Here is a 21341-nt window from a genome sequence, read left to right as displayed (position 1 = left end):
AAACTATCTGAACATTCAACCTTCTTTCATCCCTATTCCAAATTGCTAAGCCAATCAGAAACATTTCTCTCTCCCCATTCCTCTTTTTTCATTCGAAAAACCCATGCATTCTTCCAAACAAATATTTCTACTCATGATAATTACTTTTCGGGAATTCTACAAATTTACTTGGGGCTTAAACAAAGAGACTTAAAATTCCAACTTTCTCTACCTTACTTTTTTAAATATACTAATTACCTGTGGCTTTTGGCCTCGCCCGTAACAAAGCAACCGTTTTAAAATTATAATCCCGAAACAAATTGTCTATTCACATCACTTTATTTACTAATGTCTTTAATTCTTCAGGGAAAAACTCATTAAGGATAACCCACTGCTTAAAAACTAACTTATAATAATAAATAGTTACAAATCAATATACAGGGTGTATCAAATTTATGTGCCCGCGTTATATTAAAAAAAAATAAAAATTTTATTTTATCTTTGATTGACAAAATGATACACAATACTATATTATACATTACATACATTAATTATAGAGAACTTTTCGGCGAGAACAGTCTACTTTATACGTCTACTTTTTTTAAGAGCAAAGTCTTTTATTGCACCATCAATGTCTATCGCATCATACACCTCTTGCTCAATAGACAAAATAAGCAAATTAGTTAGTCTTAGAGTACTCATTGTCGATCTTAAATAATTTTTAATTAATTTCAATTTTGAAAAACTTCTCTCACAGCTGGCATTGCTTATAACAACTTTGAAAAATATTCGGAACATTATTAAAATATTTTGCAGAGTATCTTCCAGCTTGGATTTAACAATAAATTTAAATAATTCAAGTGAGTCTGCATTAACCAATTTAATTTCGTTACCTGTAACAGCAACGAAAGTCCGCAGTCGAAGTCTTTCCATCTTGAAATCCTGCTCGTCAATTCCTTCAGATGCGTAGTCTATGTAGATTACTTTCAGTGTTGTCTGGATCTAATAATACAGCCGGCGTTACATAAGCAAACTTATCCGTTAAATTCTGTAGCTGTTGAAAACGCTCACTAATTTCTACAATAACTCTAGCTAACGAAGAAAACAGCTTTCGCCTCAACTCATTTTCCCAAGACAAGTTAGCATCTCTAGTTCCGTCACCAAAAATATGCTTTCTTGTTATGTGCCTCCTAGGTTTTATGGAAATTCAAAGTTTTTCACACATATTTTTTGCATAACCTACAGCGCCATTTGCCCATTCCTCTCTTTTCTCTGTCAATATCATCTGCAAAGCATTTACTTTCTGAGCGCACAATCTTAGGTCAAGCTTGTAAATATTTTTGTGCATCGTTCACTTCATGTAGCAGCGGTTGTCACATGCCCAAAAAACAAAGAAAGGATAATGACTGCATCGAAACTAGTAAAGCACCTGCATCTGTCCTAGTGTTTAAGCTTTCACCTGCCTCAGTAAGTTTTTCCAAAGTGACGAGAATCACGCCTATTCTGTAACTCATTTCGATGATAGAAGTCAGTAAAATCGAATAGAAGTGGCCAAGTCGAATAGAAATAGTCCAAATCCGTATTCCATAACTACTTCGGAATCTCTACAATCGTAATAGTGAATAGAAATCACTTCGACAGCATTTATCCTGTCGAAATGAGATTTCGATTATCGGAATTGTGGTTGACGCAAGCGCATTTTGTTTTGTTTTGACGTTTATATTTTATATATAAAAATAATTGATTACTACTTATTTTATAATTATTTATAGTGTTTGTACCTTTTTTAGCTGCGTAATTTTTAGTCTGTGGTGTTATTTGTAATTATATATTTAATTTAGACATGTTGTACGAGTATGAATTGGACCTTGGACCTAACCTTATTTATTTGCTTTGCTATTTAGCTTGGCACATGAATGAACGTTTGCCCCTCGCAGTGTCGCCATAATTTTGTTAGTTATTTCTTGTACAATTTCAATCAACGGTATAATGTACAAGAATAGCATACGATAGACTTCTGATGCGTTGATGGATAAATATATTATACCAGTATCATTTTATAACTAGACTCCTTTCTTAAACAATGCCAGTATACTTGTATATTTATCAGTCAACGCTCATAGTCTGAACAAATTATAGAAAAGATGCCATTTTTGGGAAAAGTTGTTTAGCAGTTATTTCAGCTCTAATCGAATCTTAAAGATTGCATATTATTAGTAATATCGATTTTAAATTATAGATTAATAATAATGCATTAATAACATCAATTTAAATATCTTTGATTTAAAACCATTTATACTTCTTATCTTCACTTATCTTTTTTATTTATCAGTTTATCTTTTTGTATATCAATTTTAATTAACTTTAATTTAAAACCATTTATCCTCTTTTGAGCTTTTTGCATCCAGTATTTACACTAATACTTTATTTACTTTTCAAAACTTGAGGATAGTATGAAGAAAGTATGAAAACATTGAGGATATGGCAACGGTGTCAAATTTTAAATTTAGATCCAGTCACAGAACAATAATTTCTCTGGTTAATGCGGGGTTGCCACCACCTCAGAACCGCGTGAAATAGAAGTCAGAGGTTTCGATTACGATATGAGTTACAGAATACCAATCCAAACACAAAAATGACGCGATAGATATCAAACATTCCGATTTTGGGTAATTACGATTCGACTTGGTCATTTCTATTCGATTTGTTAAAAGATACAGAATAGGGCTGATTGTCTTTGTAATGATGCCATGTCACATGATGCACTCCACCGTGTGTTTTGAACCCTTTTTAAGCTTTTGCCACCGAATAACGTATAGTGTAGTAAAATAATTGCCGATGTATGTAATAGAAGTCATTCTCGATGATTGTTATTCATAAACGGGGAATTCCCACAAGTCAGTATAGACGTTGTTGCCAGTCGCTACGAAACATCGTTCAAAGAAAAGGAATTCCCCGAATTCGTCACAACATAAGTAATGAAAAATTCCGTGCTCCTTTCAATCGGTCCGACTTTGTAGTTGCGATAAAAATGTAAAATGATTCAATTATTTATATACAAAATATTTTTATTATTTATTGTTACATTTTGCCGCCCCCGAAAAAGTGCCGCCCCTGTCGCCCCCACTACGCTACGCCACTGCTCTTTATGTCGAATACAGGATGAGTCAAAACGCATATACATTATTTTCTTAGTAATTTTAAATGGAACACCCTGTATTTTATATCACTATCGAAAAGTACCATTACCGTACTTTATTTTTTATATATTATATTCCCTATTTCTAAATTTATTAGTTTTCGAGATATTTTCATTTTTCAGAGTAAATTATTAATTAGGTGTCTAAATTTTTCCAAATTTTAAGTGAACCATGACTGAATTGTCTAAAACTGGAATGTAACAATGTAGTAAATAAAGAAAGAAAGATGATTTATTAGTAATAAATTTTACAAAAAAAAACACAAACACAGAATACAACATTTTGTGAAAACAATTAAAAACTACTCTTGTATGTAAATGTAACAATGTACCAAATAAAGAACGAAAAATAATTTATCGGTAATAAATTTTACAAAAAAAACCATGAACACAAAACACAACATTTTTGAAAAAATTAAAAGCCACTTTTCATAAAATATTTTAAATATTTAATTAGGTACATAAGGTGTTCAAAATGACAAAATAATGAGCACATTATACTTTATACATGCCTAAAAACGGCCATTGAATGAGTTACTTACACTATACGAAGCATTTGTAAATTGACACTTTGAAATACACTTTGTATTCTATTTTTTATCTCATCCTTTGTTGTTGGAGGTATTTTATAAACTTCATTCTTTACGTAACCGCAAAAAAATGAGTCCGGTTTATTCAATTCTGGTGATCTGAGTGGCCACGCTACTGGTCCATTGAAAAATGAAAATATCTCGAGAACTAATAAATTTAGACATAGGGAATGTTGTATACAAATTAAAATACGGTAATGGTACTTTTCAATAGTGATATAAAATACAGGGTGTTCCATTTAAAATTAGTGAGAAAATAATGTACTACCTAAAAATGAAAATATCTCGAAAACTAATAAATTTAGACACAGGGAATGTTATATAAATTAATTTACGGTAATGGTACTTTCCAATAGGGATATAAAATACAGGGTGTTCCGTTTAGAATTACTGAGAAAATAATGTACCTACTTGCGTTTTGACTCACTCTGTGTTTTATATAAAGAAAATTTGCAATATCAGTCATTTTTGAAAATTGTGACAATAAATAAAAAAATATAGCATCAATAAACCATTGCCGTTGTGCTTATTTTTTATTTATACAGGGAGTTGAACTTGTCATGATTTTCATATAAAATTGGTTATAACTTTGTGAATACCCTGTATAACATAACAAACCTTTATAGTTTTGTGATGGAGAAGTTAATTGGATTTCGAATATAAAATAAAGTACAGGATGTTCCATTTAAAAAAACATAAGTTTGATCTGCCACTATGTTATCGAACACCCTGTAATATTCTAACTAATTTTGTAATGTGAAGCTCAAAGTTGGCTACATTTTTTGTTATTAACTTTTATTGCTTTCTATTACTACAGCGGATCTACTGAGCTTTATCACACTAATCAATCATCCTGTAAGATACGATGGTATGGTTCTTCTCAGAGGCATTTTTCACTGCGACACAAGTGACAGGAAAAAGGCACGTCCGTGATACATACACATTTATAACATTTATTCCAGTTGTTGATAGATGGCGCTATAATCGGAAAAGAAATTATTTAGGTATTTACCCATTATTTACCTATTACATATCTATGTATACGACTATAATTCAAAGTTCTTTTCAGTCTTTCAGTGTGTCATTAATAACGTAATACATATATGATTTTAAGAATGTAGAGAATCATAGCATGACATTTTAGTTAAATCTGACAGTTGTCAGAATCGTAATTTGGTATAAAAAAAATCAATTGTGTTTATTTCATTTATAAAAAGGTACGTTCTTTGATTTGTATAGTCTTATAAATTGTACAGATTATAGTCGTGTAGATAATAATATTATTATATATTATATAAATCATTTTTTGTTCGATTATAGCGCCATCTATCAACAACTAGAATAAATGTTATAAATGATTTTAATCACAGACGTACCTTTTTTTCTTTCACTTGCAACTCAATGCGTTAGAAAGAAATCGAAAAACTGTGACGCACTGAAAGATGCCTGTGAGAAGGAGATTATAACCTCTTTCGTTATAAGATGGCTTTCGAAAGAGGTGGGTTTATTATTCTCTCCTGTCGATTCTTTTAGTATAACAGATCTCAGAACTCTTTGCTTCTTCTTCTTTATGTGCCATGTGGTTAGCGGCACCTTGGCGGCTTTATGTAGTTTTTAAACCATTTGTAGAGTGCCGTTTTCGACTCTTCGAAATATTGTGGCTACGTCTATGATATTACGCCAATCCCTTATGTTTCTTAGCCCCGAGTGTTGTTTTATTCCTGGGTCTTGGGGCCCTTGTATCTTTATTTGTAAGATTAGTTTGTGATTGCAATACCGTTTCTCCTAAGGATATGACGATGGTGGGAAATTTTTCTTTCCTTAAATATGCTGAGAAGTTCTCGTTTGGAACCTACGGCTCTTAAAATTGGTTAATTCAATGGTTCATTTAGTCTAACTTGCGCTGATCTTAAGCCCAAAACATTTACCAGTGGCGTTAATCCTGTCTAATATATGGTGCATATCCTTTAAGGTTGGTGTTAGAATTATTGTCGTATCATTAGCATATCGCATATTTTCTATTTGGATTCCGTTTATTTTGAAACCACTACTCTTTCTTTAAGAGCAATTTGGAATATCTTTTCCACGTATATATTAAAAGGTACTAGTAAAAGAATACAACTCTGACGTACTCCTTACATATACATATATACTTACATACTTCATTATATATTTTCAGACTAGATTCTCTTAAAACATCAACTCTAGTTAATATAACATCGAAGATAGAAGACATTCAACAAGTTTTTCAGAAAATAGAAATACTGTATCAACAAATGAAAAGCAACGGATCTGCTCTAAATCAATCTAAGAATTGCAAAACTGATTCTTTTAAAGTAAGTATTTAATGGCAAATATTTTTCATCATGTTCAAAATGGAATAAATTTACATTTCTGCATCTTTTTAAATACAAAATGTATATAAATGATATAGTTAAGAAGGCCTTAATTTCACATATTTTTTCGTTTCGTAATAAACGTATTTTTATATTTAACTTCCACAAATCATTTATAGTCCATTAAATGACGGTAAAATATGGGAAAACCTCTAAATTTTAAAGAACCGCTTGGATTGACATGAAATTTGGCGTACACATTTTACACACAGCTAACATGTCAAATAAAAAAACGTGATATTGTACCGATGTGCCCTTTTGCCCTGGGAATGAGTTCCAGCCATTCTCGGGGGTGAAAAAATATGACGTGCAAAATAAGTCCGGAAATGGTTAAACTAAGTAATTTTTAGCAACTTTTGTCCCATAGGGTTTTTTCACTAATATTTTTCGAGTTATTTGCGATTGAATATGTTCATTTTTCAACAAAAAAAAACACGTTCTTATGCTGTTTTTCGCAAATAACTCAAAAATAAGTATTTTATCAAAAGACGTACTTGGCAAAAATATAACATAAAAAAGAAAAAAAGTGGTGTATATATGAGGTCTCTAGACCCAGTAGAAGCAGAGTTGTAGCTAATGAAAAATAGGTTCATATTCGTCAAATTCCAAATCGAACATTTCAACGTGAAATAACCAAAAAATGAAGCAATTTTTGGGAAAACCTCACTTCAACCTTTTTAAAGTGTTTAAAAGAAGCTTTATTACTATTTTTTAAAAAAGTTTATAGCATCAAAAGTAAGCAAGGCACTCAAAATAAAGTTGGTTCCTTTTTTTTTTGGTAAAAAAATCATGAAAATTTCCCCCTAATTAGCATCCCAAATGAAATTAGTTGTTACCGCTTCACAAGTTGCTGTACTCGTGTATGTATTGTTTATAATATGACCTGTAAGTTTCATGGGTTCAAAGTGGTTATTATTGAAAGGACTCTAGTTGAAAGAGCTTGGACGAGTCACTAACCACAAGTGTATGCAAATTTTGAACAGCCATATCTTAACCAATTTTTGCCTTAAAATTCAAAATATTTAGAAAAGTACAACCTACATTTTTTTACTCTTTGAAATTTTTGGTATCACTAAGTTATTAAAAAAAAGCATTTTTCTCAAAATTAACAATTAAAAAAATTTTACTTTAGAAGCAAATTTTACTTTAGAACCAAATTTTTTCAAAACTGAGGACTTTGAACCCATAAAACTTACAGATTATATAAATAGGTCCGTCAATGAGGGTATTTGGCTCCGAATTCCATCCTACTACATCGATTTACTTGATATTTTCACAGTAAGTAGGGAATAGCTCATGAAACAAAGTCTACCCTATACACTATATGGCGCTTTTATCTTGCTGGCGGTTATAATAACCACGGAGATGGATTAATTTTTTGGTCAAAATAACCTAATTCTAAGCAAAAACTGTTCCATAATTTTTTTTAGAAGACTCAAGACTCTTTGAGTTATTAGCAATATTAAATGTCGATTACATTTATACTAAGCGAGATATGCTACAAAAAAAATTGAGGACTAATGTATTTTAGGAAAAAATGAGAAATATATTTAACCCCTCATCCACCAAAATGTAAACACATCGTTTTACTATTATATACAATACCATTTATTATAGTGTTATTTCTATGTTCAAAAGTTAAAATCAATGGTTTTTGAAAAATATAAGATCAAATTAGGGAGCGGATTTTTAAATTTCCTTTAAAATCTTCATTTTTCTCCATGTAACTCGAAAATGATAATAGATGCGAAAAAAGAGACCGTACAGAAATATGGGGTCTTTTTTTAAATATAAATGTTGTTTTGTTTTTCATTACTGTATTTCTTTCAAGTTATATGGAGAAAAAAGAAGATTTTTAAAAAAATTTCAAAATGCGCTCTATAATTTGATCGTTTTTTTTTTAACCATTTATTTTAAACCCAGCCAACTTTTTGAACATATAAATAACACTATAATAAATAAATGTTACTCTAAATAAATAAATAATTTAGGTGCTTCTACGTATATTATATACATAAATTGAAATAGAATAAATATACCTGTAGGTATTTAATATTCTTAAAATTTATATACTTACGCTATTTATTTAAAATTTTAATTAACAGTTATTTTCGAACAGTTTTGAGAGGTAATTCCTGGTAAGTTTTGCTCCAAGACCTTTTATTTGACAACATTAATTGTGTTTGTATTGTGCATGTTACCATGGAAACGGCGATCATATGAAAAACCGTACGAGAACCCGTGAGAAAAAATATTTCTCATTGCAATGGCCGACTTTTCTCACTGCGTGAGAAATTGTTCGTTTTAAATGTATGTAAGTAGTGAGAGAAGTTGCACATTGTATACCATCCGTAGAAAAAAATGTTTTATATAGGTTTTTTAATTAGATGCATAGTGCATAGTTTTAAAGGTAGGTATTCGCAAAAAAACCGTTCGAAAAGGTGTTAAATTATTTCAATGAAAATGGCCAATTTTCAACCACGAATAACTCAAAAAGAATTGAGTTTTCAAAAAATAATCATAGAACAGTTTTTGCTTAGAATTAGGTTCTCTAGCCAATTTCGTGATTATTTTAACCAACAAATTTTCCACCCCCGGGAAGGGGTGGGAACCGCCCCCACGATAAAAGCGCCATAGTGTTTAAGGTAGACTTTGAATCAGGAGATAAGTAGAGGCAATTCCCAAAAGTTTATTAAAATCCATGCAGTAGGATAGAATTCGGAGGTAATATCCTGCTCTTGCTGTCATTGACTGGAGTAAAATAGTACAAAAGTAAAGCAGCTTGTGAAGCGGTAACGATTAATTTCATTTGAGATACTAATTAGGGGGTGATTTTCACGATTTTTTACCCAAAAAAAAGCGACCAACTTTATTTTAAGCGTAACTTGCTTACTTTTGATGCTACAAACTTAAAAAAAAACAAAAATAACTTTTTTTAAACATTTTAAAAAAGTTGAATTGAGTTTTCTCTAAAAAGTCCTTCATGTTTTGGTTATTTCACTTTGAAATATTAGATTTGAAATTTGACGAATATGAACCTATTTTTCATTAGCTACAATTCTGCTTCTGCTGAGTTTAGACACCTCATGCATAAATCATTTTTTCACTTTCTTATAAGCTATGTTTTTTCAAAGCACATTTTTTTAGTAGTTCAGTTACATCAATATAGTACCAAAATCCCTCGAAACTCCAGAAGATGACGTGCCTTAGTAACGACCCTGGGCACCAGGTACTCCTGAGGTCAATTCCGATATAATATTAGTATTTAGCGACCCCTAAAACTCGTGAGTAATCCGTTTGCATCGATTTAATGCCGAAAACCATAGAAACTCCAGAAGATGACGTCTCTTGCCGTGACCTTGGGCACCAGGTGATCCGAGGATCAGTTCTGATGGCGTAATCGTATTCAGTGACCCCAAAAGCCCCCAAATAATAAGTTTTGTTCCTTATTATACTGATTTTGATTTTATTTTTATATTTATGCAATTTTGGATGTATTTTATGCACTTTATAGTGCAATTATGCATTTCTTTTTTCCTGACGTCATCCTGAACATAATACAAAAAACTGCAAGTCTCTAGGTGCTGTATTTAAAAATTTATTTATTCGGGGTTTTTAATACTAAATGCCCTGGTCTATTATTTTTTTTTACTCGTTATTCTCCCGTAAGAATTTAATTTATTGACGGACGTTTTTGAGGAGTAAAAAGTTTTAAATAAATATTTATTATTTTAAAAGTTAGATATATGTACCTAATAATGATAATTCAATATTTTTGAAAAGCGTTTTTAACCTTCTATTATACAGGGTGTAACAAAAAGGCAAGTCATAAATTAAATCACATATTCTGGCACCAAAAATAGTTCGATTGAACCTAACTTATCTTAGTACAAATGTGCACATAAAAATAGTTACAGTCCTTTGAGGTTACAAAATCGAAATCGATTTTTTCCAATATATCGAAAACTATTAGAGATTTTTTATAGAAAACGGACAGTTAGCATTCTTATGGCAGGAGCATCTTAAAAAAATAACAGTGAAATTTTGTGAGTGTTTTGTTCACCCCCCACCAAATCCATATTTTGTGGGCTTCTCAATTAAATTAATATCGTTAAACATAATGTTTTTAAAACTTTTTTGCCTCTTATTACTTTTTCGATAAACCAGCTTTTATCGAAATATTTGTAAAATCAAATACCTATTTGTAAATGGTTAACTAAAATTATAGAGACGTACATAGTAATAATTTATTTATAATTTAAATTTTTTAGGTATATTTTGAAACATTAAAAAAGAAGCCGAATCTCGATAAAACTGGCTTATCGAAAAAATACTAAGATGCAAATTTTTTTAAAAATATTGTGTTTAACTGATGGTACCACAATAATAATTTAATTGGGACATATACAAACATTTGGGGGGTTTAAGGGAACAAAACCGCCATACAATTTTAATGTAAACATATTAAAAAAGAAGGCGCATTTCGATAAAAACTGGCTTATCGAGAAAATACTTAGAGGCAAAAAAGTTTTAAAAACATTTTGTTTAACTAATGGTACCACAATAATAATTTAATTGGAACGTACACAAAAGTTGGGGGAGGAGGTTTAAGGGAACAAAACCCCCATAAAATTTTTATGGGATGTACAGATTTTACTGTTATTTTTTTTAGATGTTTTTCCCATAAGAATACCACATGTCCATTTTCAATAAAAAATTTCTAATATTTTTCGATATAGGTATTGGAAAAAATCTATTTTCATTTTCTAACTTCAAAGGGCTGGCTGTAACTTTTTTTGTACATGTGCACATTTGTACTAAGGTAAGTTAGTTAAAATTAAACTATTTTTGGTCCCAGAATATGTGATATAATGTATGACCTGCCTTTTTGTTACACCCTGTATATCTATATTTTTCTGTCCATAGGTTAATGATACTGGAATAAAAGGAGTACGAAATGATAGCGATGAGAAAAGCGATGATCAAGAAATCATTGTTTATTAATAAGGATTTTTTATTGCAATTTTTATTTGAGTAAATGTGCTATTTTTTATAGTCTGGGCAGATTATCGGCGAATAAGCCATTTTTGGGAAAAGTTATTTACCAGCAATTTTATAACTGGAATCGAATCTTAGGATTGTATATATTAATAATATACGTATGCAAAGTCCGCAGATAGTGTGCTACTTTTTTTATAAAAAAATGGCGCCCGAAAATCGTATTTTTTCAATTTTTGCTCTATAACTAGAAAGATTTTAAATTTACACAAAAAACACCCAAATAAAAATTCACCGTAATTAAATTCTGCATAGATACGTGTTTTCCCGATTTACTTAGATGAAAATTTTCCCCGGAAAATGCGGGTTTTCCGACAAAATCTTTAATTTTCAACTAAAATTTTAGATAAGTAATTGTTTATCAATAATTAAATAACTTGGCAATATAAAATATCTTTTCGTATATATTATAATTCCAGAAGCCGATAGAAATTGAATGAACAGTTTAGCAACAATTGAATTGTTAATTAAAAATTTACGGTCGCTATAATACCCACAATAATTCCGATACATAAGAATAACTATGATTTTTGTATAAAAAATCACTGTACATATCTAATGTATGTACTTTACAGAATTGAAATTGAACTATTTAAGAGGCCTCAGGCATATTTTAACATTATAAACAATTTTTTGGCTTATAAACAATTAGAATATCTCGGGAAATATTTAATTAAATTAAATCATGAAAACGGTATTGGAAAAAAAGCAGTAGGACGCTTCTTTTAAAAGAAAAAACGTTTAATTGTGATGAGTGATTCCTGAGATACAACCTGTCAAAGTTGACCGGCATTGACGCCAAAGATATCAACAGTAGGATTATAATTTTCAAACCATCACCTTTTTAGTTTTGTCCTCTTTCTCCACACCAATTTTCATATCTTTGAAATACCCATAACATATATTATTATAATAAAAACTATCGATATTACTAGTGAAAATTGCCAAAAATAGCAAAATTCCAATCGAAAATTAGGTTGGAGGAAATGTAATCTCAAAGTTCAAAATTGGTATAAGTTAAAAAAATGCATTTTCTCGGCTTCCCATGGAGCAATTTTCTTCATTTTTTTTCCCAAGTAACTTGAGTAGAGCCATATACTTAACGCTTTATTAAATGTCACACATGCTTTTATTTTGTTATAATAAATTAAGTTATTGATAATAACAAAAAAATTTAATTTGTTTAAATAAAGATTGTTTAAAAAATTATACAGCTTTCAAATGAGAATATTTGTGTTTTTAACGGTAAAAGGTAGACTTGTAGTAAGTTTATCTAAAAAAACTCTACAACTGGAAGGAAAAAATATGTAGTTTTCTTTTCTTATTTTGTTTATAAAAAAAGTAGCACACTATCTACGGACTTTGCATACCTATATTATTAATATATACAATCATACGATTCGATTCCAGCAATAAAATTGCTGGTAAATAACTTTTAATGGCATTTTGCTAATTAGCCCAGAGTATTATAGTAAACTTAATTGTAAGTACAGTAAAACCTCGATATAACGGACTAATTGGGGGGACCGTTTAAGCCGAAAGGCCGTTATATAAAATACTTTTAAAATAAATCAGACTATTTAGGAACGTGTGCTCAATATGCTATAATAAAAAGTTTATTGAAATTCTTTGTAAATTACAGCGTTTGGGGTCCACGGGGACCCCGTTGTTATGCAGTGTATCTTGGTAAGGGCAGGGTTAAGTATGTATAATATTAACAGGAGGTTTTTAATTTTTTTACATTTGATCGGATTTTTTGTCTGTTATATCCGAAGTCCGTAAAATAGAGGTCCGTTATATCGAGGTTTTACTGTACCTACACACATCAAAATAATCTAGGGGACAAAAACAAAATGCGAGATTACAGAAGGATTTCAAATATATTTTAAATATTTAAAAAGAAGTTATAAACAAGTTTCTCGAATATAAAATAAACATCTTTCATACAATTATCGCAATAGCTCTTAAAAAAATTAAGAGAGAACCTCTTAAGAGGCAACAGTAGCGCGCGGAAAACGTGGTTCAAGATTGCGGCTGTAATTTTGAATATTTGGCACACATATTCGTAATATAATAAAGAATGGCGGTATAGAGCCCAATTTGAGAAATATGCTAGTATGTGGAGATTACTCTATAACTAAATAAATATTGCAAAAAGAAGCCTGTACGCCATTAAGAAGAACAAAAAAATACACTTTCTTCAAATAAACTTTTTTATCCCATGCCTAGATTTTGTGTCACATTGGAACTACATACTAAAAATCGATTTTCTATAACAAGAAATCGAACGTGACTAACTTGGCAACATTTAGCTCGCCTATGAGTATAAAATAATTATAGTTTTTGATAGTATGATGCCACTGTCACTGTCGTATTGCCTACGCACTGTTGCCTCATTGTTGAAAGTTCGCAGAACTTTCGAAAAACAAAAATATTGATGATGCGCTATTGTTTACTCTTAAGTCAAAAAATGGTAACATCAAAAATAAAAAACTAATTTTTTGCCCCTGAACTTCCAACAAAGTAGTCTTTAGGTTAATTTAGTACAGTGTATGAACTCCACGGTTGTTGATTATGCCCTACATCTGTTAGGCAACTCATCATCAGATGGTCAGTGTCTTGCTGTGGTATTCTGTTCCACTCCATTGAAGCCCTCAAAAGTTGCTTTCTTGTATTGAACGCGATATTTTGTTGTAAAATGCATCTGCCCGATATGTCCAATACATGCTCAATTGGATTTAAATCTGGCGATTGTGGAGGTAATAATAAAACCTCAATTTCATTATCTTCGAGTAATGTTTGCAAGACCCTAGCAGTATGTGGACGCGCTTTGTCGTGCTTTAATTGAAATTGGGAACCAGCTTGTTATGCAAAGGGTACAAGAATAGGTTAGAGAATAATATCGCGGTAGTCTGTTGCCCTCTTCAATTTACTAGTTCTCGCCCAAAAATGCTACGACCAACAGAAAGATATATTTATATGCTTTATAGACTTCGAAAAAGCATTTGATAGAGTAAGACACGACCTACGATTAGGACGTTTGAAAGAAGTCGGTTTAGATGGAAAAGACATCAACTTACTAAAAAACTTGTACTGGAACCAAAACGCCAGAGTTAGGATCGAAGGTTCCACATCCGCAGAAGTAGAAATTAGGAGGGGAGTTAGACAGGGATGTGTTCTGTCGCCTCTGCTGTTTAATCTTTACTTCGAGTTTCTATTTAAAGAGGCACTGGAGGACTCCAAGGATGGAGTCAAGGTGAATGGCGTAAATATCAACAGCATCAGATACGCCGATGATACGGTGTTGCTTGCGGATTCCGACTTGGGCCTACAATGACTCATGGACAAGACCAACTCGACCTGTGAGCAATTTGGTATGAAAATAAATATTAAAAAACCAAAGTGATGTCAATCCAAAAAAACAACAAAACGTACCTCAACTTTGCACAATAAATGGGCATTTTAGAACAAGTCAATAGATTTAAGTACTTGGGATGTTGGATCGATAGCAGCCTAAATGCTGATCTAGAAATAAGATTGAGAATAGAACAGGCCAAAAAAAACCTTCAAAAAAATCAAAAAGCTGCTTTGTAATTCTCGAATAAAACTCTAAATACGACTACGTTTATCCAAATGCTACGTCTGGTCGACTCTTCTCTATACAGTTGACACATGGACCCTTAAAACATCAACCGTAAATAAATTGGAAGCCTTTGAAATGTGGATCTACCGGAGAATCCTCAAAATTTCATGGACATCGCATGCCTCAAACGAAGAAGTACTGCATAGAATAGGCAAGGCCATAGAACTTTTCAACACATTGAAAGTCAGATAAACATCATACATAGGCCACATACTGAGAAATAATAAGTACCAATATGCTCAACTTATAGTGAAAGGAAAAATCGAAGGAAGGAGAGGACTAAGGAGAAAAAGACTATCGTGGCTCAGAAACATCGGACAATGGACAGGGCTAAATTTTGAACAGCTAATAAGAACAGCTGAAGAGAGAGAAGAGTTTGCAATTGTAGTAGCCAACGGTACCCCGTCAAAATAGCCCCGTCAAAAAAGCTCCGACAAAATAGCCCCGACATAATATCCCGCACACAAAATAGCTCCGACAAAATAGCCTGCAGACAAAATAGCCGCGGAATAATAGCCCGCCGACAAAATAGCCCCGACAAAATAGCCCCGAAAAAAAAGCTCCCTTCAGAATTCATCATGAAATAATTCCTTAAAGATACATTTTTTCGGAAATGGTAATTATTCTCTATTCAGATCTTTATCTTAACCACATTAAATAAAATTTGTCTTTTCAGAGAACTCGAGTCCTGTCTTTCCTGCCTCTTGGAAGTTTGAACATTTAAGTTAAGCGAAAATCAATGTTAATTTATGATATAAATATTTTTTTCTGTTTTCGGGCAACAGTAAAATTCATTTTGAATTAAATAAATTAAGAGGAAACAGTAGCGATCAACAGGTAGCGAAAACGCGTTCCAAGATTGCGGCTGTAATTTTGAATATTTTTTCGTGATATTTGGGACACGTATTCGTAATATAATAAAGAATGGCGGTACAGAGCCCAATTTGAAAAATGTATTAATATGTGGAAATTACTCTGTAATTAAATGCAATATTAAAAAAGCGAGCCTGTACCGCCATTAAGAAGAACAAAAAAATACACTTTTTTCAAATAAACTTTTTTATCCGATGCCTACATTCAGGGCCGTGCGGTGCTATGATGCGGTGAGGCAGCCGCATCAGGCGGCATCACAAAGGGGCGGCATAATCAGTAAAATCAAAATACAAATTGAGCCATTCAATAATTAAAAATATATATAGGACCAAGTGTCAGCCGAAAATATTTAACTGGTGAAGGTTTAACAGAACTTATTTTGACAAATTTGGAAAAATTAGTTCTTGATTTAAAACGGCTCAGAGGACAAGGCTATGATAACGGGATTAATATGAAAGGAATAAGAAAGGCTGTGCAAAACAGAATATTTGAAAAATATCCGAGGGCGTTTTACGTGCCCTGCGCATGCCACCTTAGTCATAAATGACGCAGCGTCTTCTTCTACAGAAACAACAACTTTTTTTTGTATTATACAAGAACTGTACACTTTTTTCTGGTTTTACAAAGCTTTGGGAAGTTCTGAAAAAACATGTTTCACAACTAACACTAAAACCGTTGAGTACTACTAGATGGTTAAGTCGAATAGATGCATTGAAACCTCTAAGATTTCAATTTTGTGAAATATATAATGCCTTATTCGAAATAATAGAAGACGTCAACAAGGATTCAGAAACTAAAGTCAAAGCACGAAGATTGGTAAAAATATTAAAAATTATATTATATGACGTGTAGTTCTTTGTCAACAATTTGTCAAATTGTGTAAAAATGTTGTCAGAAACTATGGAAAAAATGAAAATTTACTGACAATTGGCTATGACCAAATGAAAATTACTGATAATGAAATTGCAGAAAATCTTGTAAATAAGTTCCGAATATCCTACTGAAAATGAATATTGAGGCAAGAGAAAAATGCGTCAATTTGATCTGTGGATCAGCTCTCAACAGAAGAAGATAAATTTAAAGTAAATTTTTTCATCTATATTTTAGACATTGCCTTTAATTCTTTGAATGATCGATTTTCGCTTTTAGAAACTCATAATAAAAATTTTAAATTTTTATATGATACTTTTAAATTGAGGGAAATATAAGAAAAGGGAAATATGATAAATTACTAGAAAAATACTAGAAAATATTCATTCAATACTTTTCATAGAAAAAGAATCGGATATAGAGGCAAATGAAATTTCTAGAAGAATTATTGCATGATTTATCCCAAATGATACCATACTCCATGAAACCTTTAGAGGTTTTGAACTATTTGTGCCAAAATAACCTAATTTCTTTATACCCAAATATAGTTGTATCACTAAGGGCCGGTATTATCTGTCCCGATTAAACCCCGGTTAGAAGAATTTTGTCATGCGAGGTGCAGAAAGTACCGACCCTAAGAATTTTATTAACACTATCTGTCTCCGTAGCTTGGGGAAAGAAGCTTTTCAAAATTAATAATGATTAAAACTATTAACGAAGCTCCATAAGAAAAACAAAACTAAAAAAATTAACACATTTCGATAGAGTCCTCACTAGCTGCTACTTTAGAATACACCAATCTGATTGACGAGTTTACCAAAATTAAAATCAAAAGGATACAATTGTAATTTTCATAAATGTTATTTAATGTTAATACATATTTCATTTAATTTAAAGTATGTTTTGTTTTTAAAATAAAAGTTTTCGTTCATTTTGTGTAATTTCATTTAATAAAAATAAATACTAGTATTAAGTTTCAATAATATTTAGGGGGCGGCATTTTGAAGACTTGCATCATATTGAAAAGATGTACCGCACGGCTCTGCCTACATTTTGTGTCATTTTGGAACTACTAATGAAATAAAAAATTTTAGTAGTTCCCAAATGACACAAAATCTAGGCATCGAATAAAAAAGTTTATTTGAAGGAAATGTATTTTTTTGTTCTTCTTAATGGCGGTACAGGCTCGTATTTTTAATATTGTATTTAATTACAGAGTAATTTCCACATATTAATATATTTTTCAAATTGGGCTCTGTACCGCCATTCTTTATTATATTACAAATACGTGTGCCAAATATCTCGAAAAAATATTCAAAATTACAGCCGCAATTTTGGAACGCGTTTTTGCTACCTGTTGATCGCTACTGTTTCCTCTTAAATACATTCTTCCTTTTTGTCAAATAATTTAAATTAAAAAAAGTTTTTGGACACCTTGTATAAATAATTATGTAATTGAATATAAGAGGCTGTTTTAGCCGGGGCTATTTTAGCCGGGGCTGTTTTGACCGGGGCTATTTTGTGTACGATCTATTTTGTCGGGGCTATTTTGTTTGCGGGCTATTTTGTCGAGGCTATTTTGTGTTCGGGCTATTTTGACGGGGCTTTTTTGACGGGGCTGTTTTGACCGGGCTATTTTGACGGGTCACGGTAGCCAACCTCCATTAAGGAGACGGCATTTTAAGAAGAAGAAGAAGAAGTCTGTTGCATTTAGAAACCATTCCAGACAAACAAGATTGGTTCTTCCGCCATGAGTGATGCCACCCCTTACCATTATACTGCCGCCTTGTTGTTTATGAACCTCTGCATATCACAGGCGCTCTCACATGTCTACGAGCATTTAAACCTACTGCCACAGTATAAAGAGGGACAGTAGAACCACTCTCCGAAAAATTGGAAGTAAAATCTGTAGTCGCGCATGGCGACCGCGCAATGTTGGCAGTCGCTTTTGCCCCACTCTCGCATTGCTATTCGCATAGAAACGTACGGCTTTTAACAGAGAAAACCCGCATCCACCACTGGTGAATTACCAATTGCGTACTGCCGGTATTACTTCCTGAGATCAAAGCGCCGACAGAAGAGTGATTTTACTGTGGAACCTCTATATACTGTGCTACTGCATGCAGTTTACTTCTAATAGTTTGGCAACTTACGCCTGATGGGTCTCTTGCAGCCTCATTTGTAATTGTGATGCGATCTCGCAAAATGGTAGGGGAGCAAAGTATGCTAAATTTGCAGTCACTCGAGCGCTTTGGGGACCTATTTGGTTGGGATTATTAGGTCCTAAAACCAAAAAAAGTTAAGTAAAATTTTCCATTTTAGCGGGCGCTTGCCATTTTTTAATTTAATTTTCCATTTCCATTAATCGTTTTTTCCGAATATAGCGCCATCTATCCATAATTCGAAAAAATGTTTCGAATAAAAGTTGCTTATTTTTATGCAGAGAATTCAAATCTGCAATAAAAAATGGGGGCTCCCATTTAATATTTTAAAGTAACCCCCCACCCCACCTCCGTGGGGGGTCGTGTTTAGTACCATTCGATATATTTTTCAAAAATATTAAATAAGTGTATTTTGCAGTTTTTCGATCTGATGTTTATTTTGCTAAATATCGCGGGATTTGTATTTAAAATTTAAAATTTACCCCCCACCCCTCTCTGCGAGGGGTCGTGTTTGGTATCTATCGATAGATTTTTGAAAAATATTGAACGTGTAGTTTTTAGTTTTTCGATCTGACGTTCAATTCGCGAAATATTCGCCTTTTTCTTGTGAAAGTTTGTGACTCACCAATTCCCTTACGCCCCGCTCAAATCGTCAGATTTTTTAAATATTCACTGTTTTGCATGTACTTAACTTACCTTATCTTAATCTGACAATTTCGAGTATTTTTAAGGATAGATTTTTTTTTTCGGGCTCCCCTAAACGAACTCCCCTGTGTTAAGAGCCAATATATGGCAGAGGTACATCTGCAGGGTATCACGTTTCTCCCCATATGATAATCTGACGCGCTCGAGTAACTGCAAAAATCCCCGCTTGGGCTCCCCTACCAAAACCTGCAACCTAAGAAAACGGTCTTTAATCTAGTTGGTTTTGCTTGTACAGTCTTCTTCTTCAGTTTATTGGCCTCCACCTACTTGGGTATTTGGCCAGCGCATCGTCTCGGAACAAGGGAAAAATCCCTTGCTCACTTACAATTTGGAGTTAATACATTGTACAATTTGTTTCTTCTTCTTCTTCATCTTTTTCTTCTTCTTCTTACTTCTTTAGTTAACTAGTAATTTTGGTTGGTGTGGGACAAACATGACAAGATAAAAAAAATTTCACGCTAGGGGCAACCTCTCTTTCCTTGTCTAAGGGGGCAACTGTCTATCAATACACAATCAGTCAGTACACAATGCTTGTACAGTCAGTATGACGTTCAGCAACGTCACCAGTTTCATGAAACCTTAACCACAAACCATTAATGACATTACTGTTCGTGTGGAGGCCCTGAGCAACGTTTCTTTGACTTATGCCAGGTCTAAGTATCCCGATAGCACGCCACTGTACAAATAAAGAAATATTACCTACTTCTTATCTTATAGACAAAAACGCATATTGAAGTTTTGTTAAATTTTTTATAGCCCTTCTTGTAAGCATTACCGTTCAAATTGGTACAATAATCGAAAAAACAACAAAAAATATTAAAATCATAAAATGTATGTTTGTATTTGCATCTAACATTGATTTAAAGCTGTTAATAGAGGTATCCCCTAGATTATTTTGATGTGTGTATGTATATTAAATTGTGAGCTCTTAAAACAGTAAGTAAAATCCAAAGACTATTTAAAATAATTACACTTTTATAAAAAAGAACTTTTTATAATAAAACCTTTTTATTATTTATAGGAAAGAATATAAAATAATTTAACGATAAACGATTTAACGATAAAATGCTTAAAATTCCAAAAATTACACTCTAATAAAAATAGTTATTTATGAAACAGTTCGTGAAGTATTCGATATTTAGAGCACGAGCGACAACGGAGCGGGTGCTATAAATCGCGTAAGTTCGCAAAAAGTACTTTACGCACAGTTTCATACAATATTTTATCTATGATAAACAAATATAAAAACTGTAACTCTTCGTCACTGGAATTCATTTCTATTCTACAATTTTTAGAACTTTGACATTTAAAAATCCTAACTACTTTCAAACCACAAAACTGTCAAAAATTTTGTTGTAAGTCATTGCTGATATTGTCATCACCATGACAACGCGAAAGTTAACGATATTTGATTATATGAAAGTGTGCCAAAAAACCCATTGAAAGTGTGCGAAAAAGTAAATCCCATTTAAAATACATTGTTACTTTACGCACACTTTAAACTCTTCACGCACTGCTATCTATAATGACAGTTTTCACAAACTAAAAACTTATACATAATATGACATAGAGTAAATAAAGTACTTTATAAAGTAACTCTCTATGTCGTATTATGTATAAGTTTTTAGTTTGTGAAAACTGTCATTATAGATAGCAGTGAGTGAAGGATTTAAAGTGTGCGTGAAGTGACAATGTGTTTTAAATGTGATTTACTTTTTCGCACTGTTTTTAACTTTCGAGTTGTCATGGTGACAATCCTTAACTTTCGCGTTGTCATGGTGATGACAATATGAGCAATGAATTACAACAAAAGTTTTAACAGTTTTGTGGTTTGACAGTAGTTAGAATTTTTAAATGTCAAAGTTC

At 32.1% G+C, this 21341-nt stretch overlaps 1 protein-coding gene across 1 annotated transcript in view; it reads left to right on the top strand.

Moving 5' to 3' along the window:
* LOC114330189 (uncharacterized) overlaps positions 1-17540 on the top strand; it is a 51385-nt gene extending 33845 nt beyond the window's left edge. Inside the window, exons 5-6 of the mRNA XM_050646863.1 lie at positions 5948-6104; positions 11091-17540. Of these exons, the coding sequence (XP_050502820.1) occupies positions 5948-6104; positions 11091-11168 (235 nt within the window). The 3' untranslated portion in view covers positions 11169-17540. The remainder of the gene's footprint in view (positions 1-5947; positions 6105-11090) is intronic.
* The last annotated feature ends 3801 nt before the right edge of the window (positions 17541-21341 follow it).

The sequence above is a fragment of the Diabrotica virgifera genome, chromosome 3 (genome assembly GCF_917563875.1).
Source record: "Diabrotica virgifera virgifera chromosome 3, PGI_DIABVI_V3a".
Classification (NCBI taxonomy): Eukaryota; Metazoa; Arthropoda; class Insecta; order Coleoptera; family Chrysomelidae; genus Diabrotica; species Diabrotica virgifera.
This window is presented reverse-complemented; position numbering and strand designations above follow the sequence as displayed.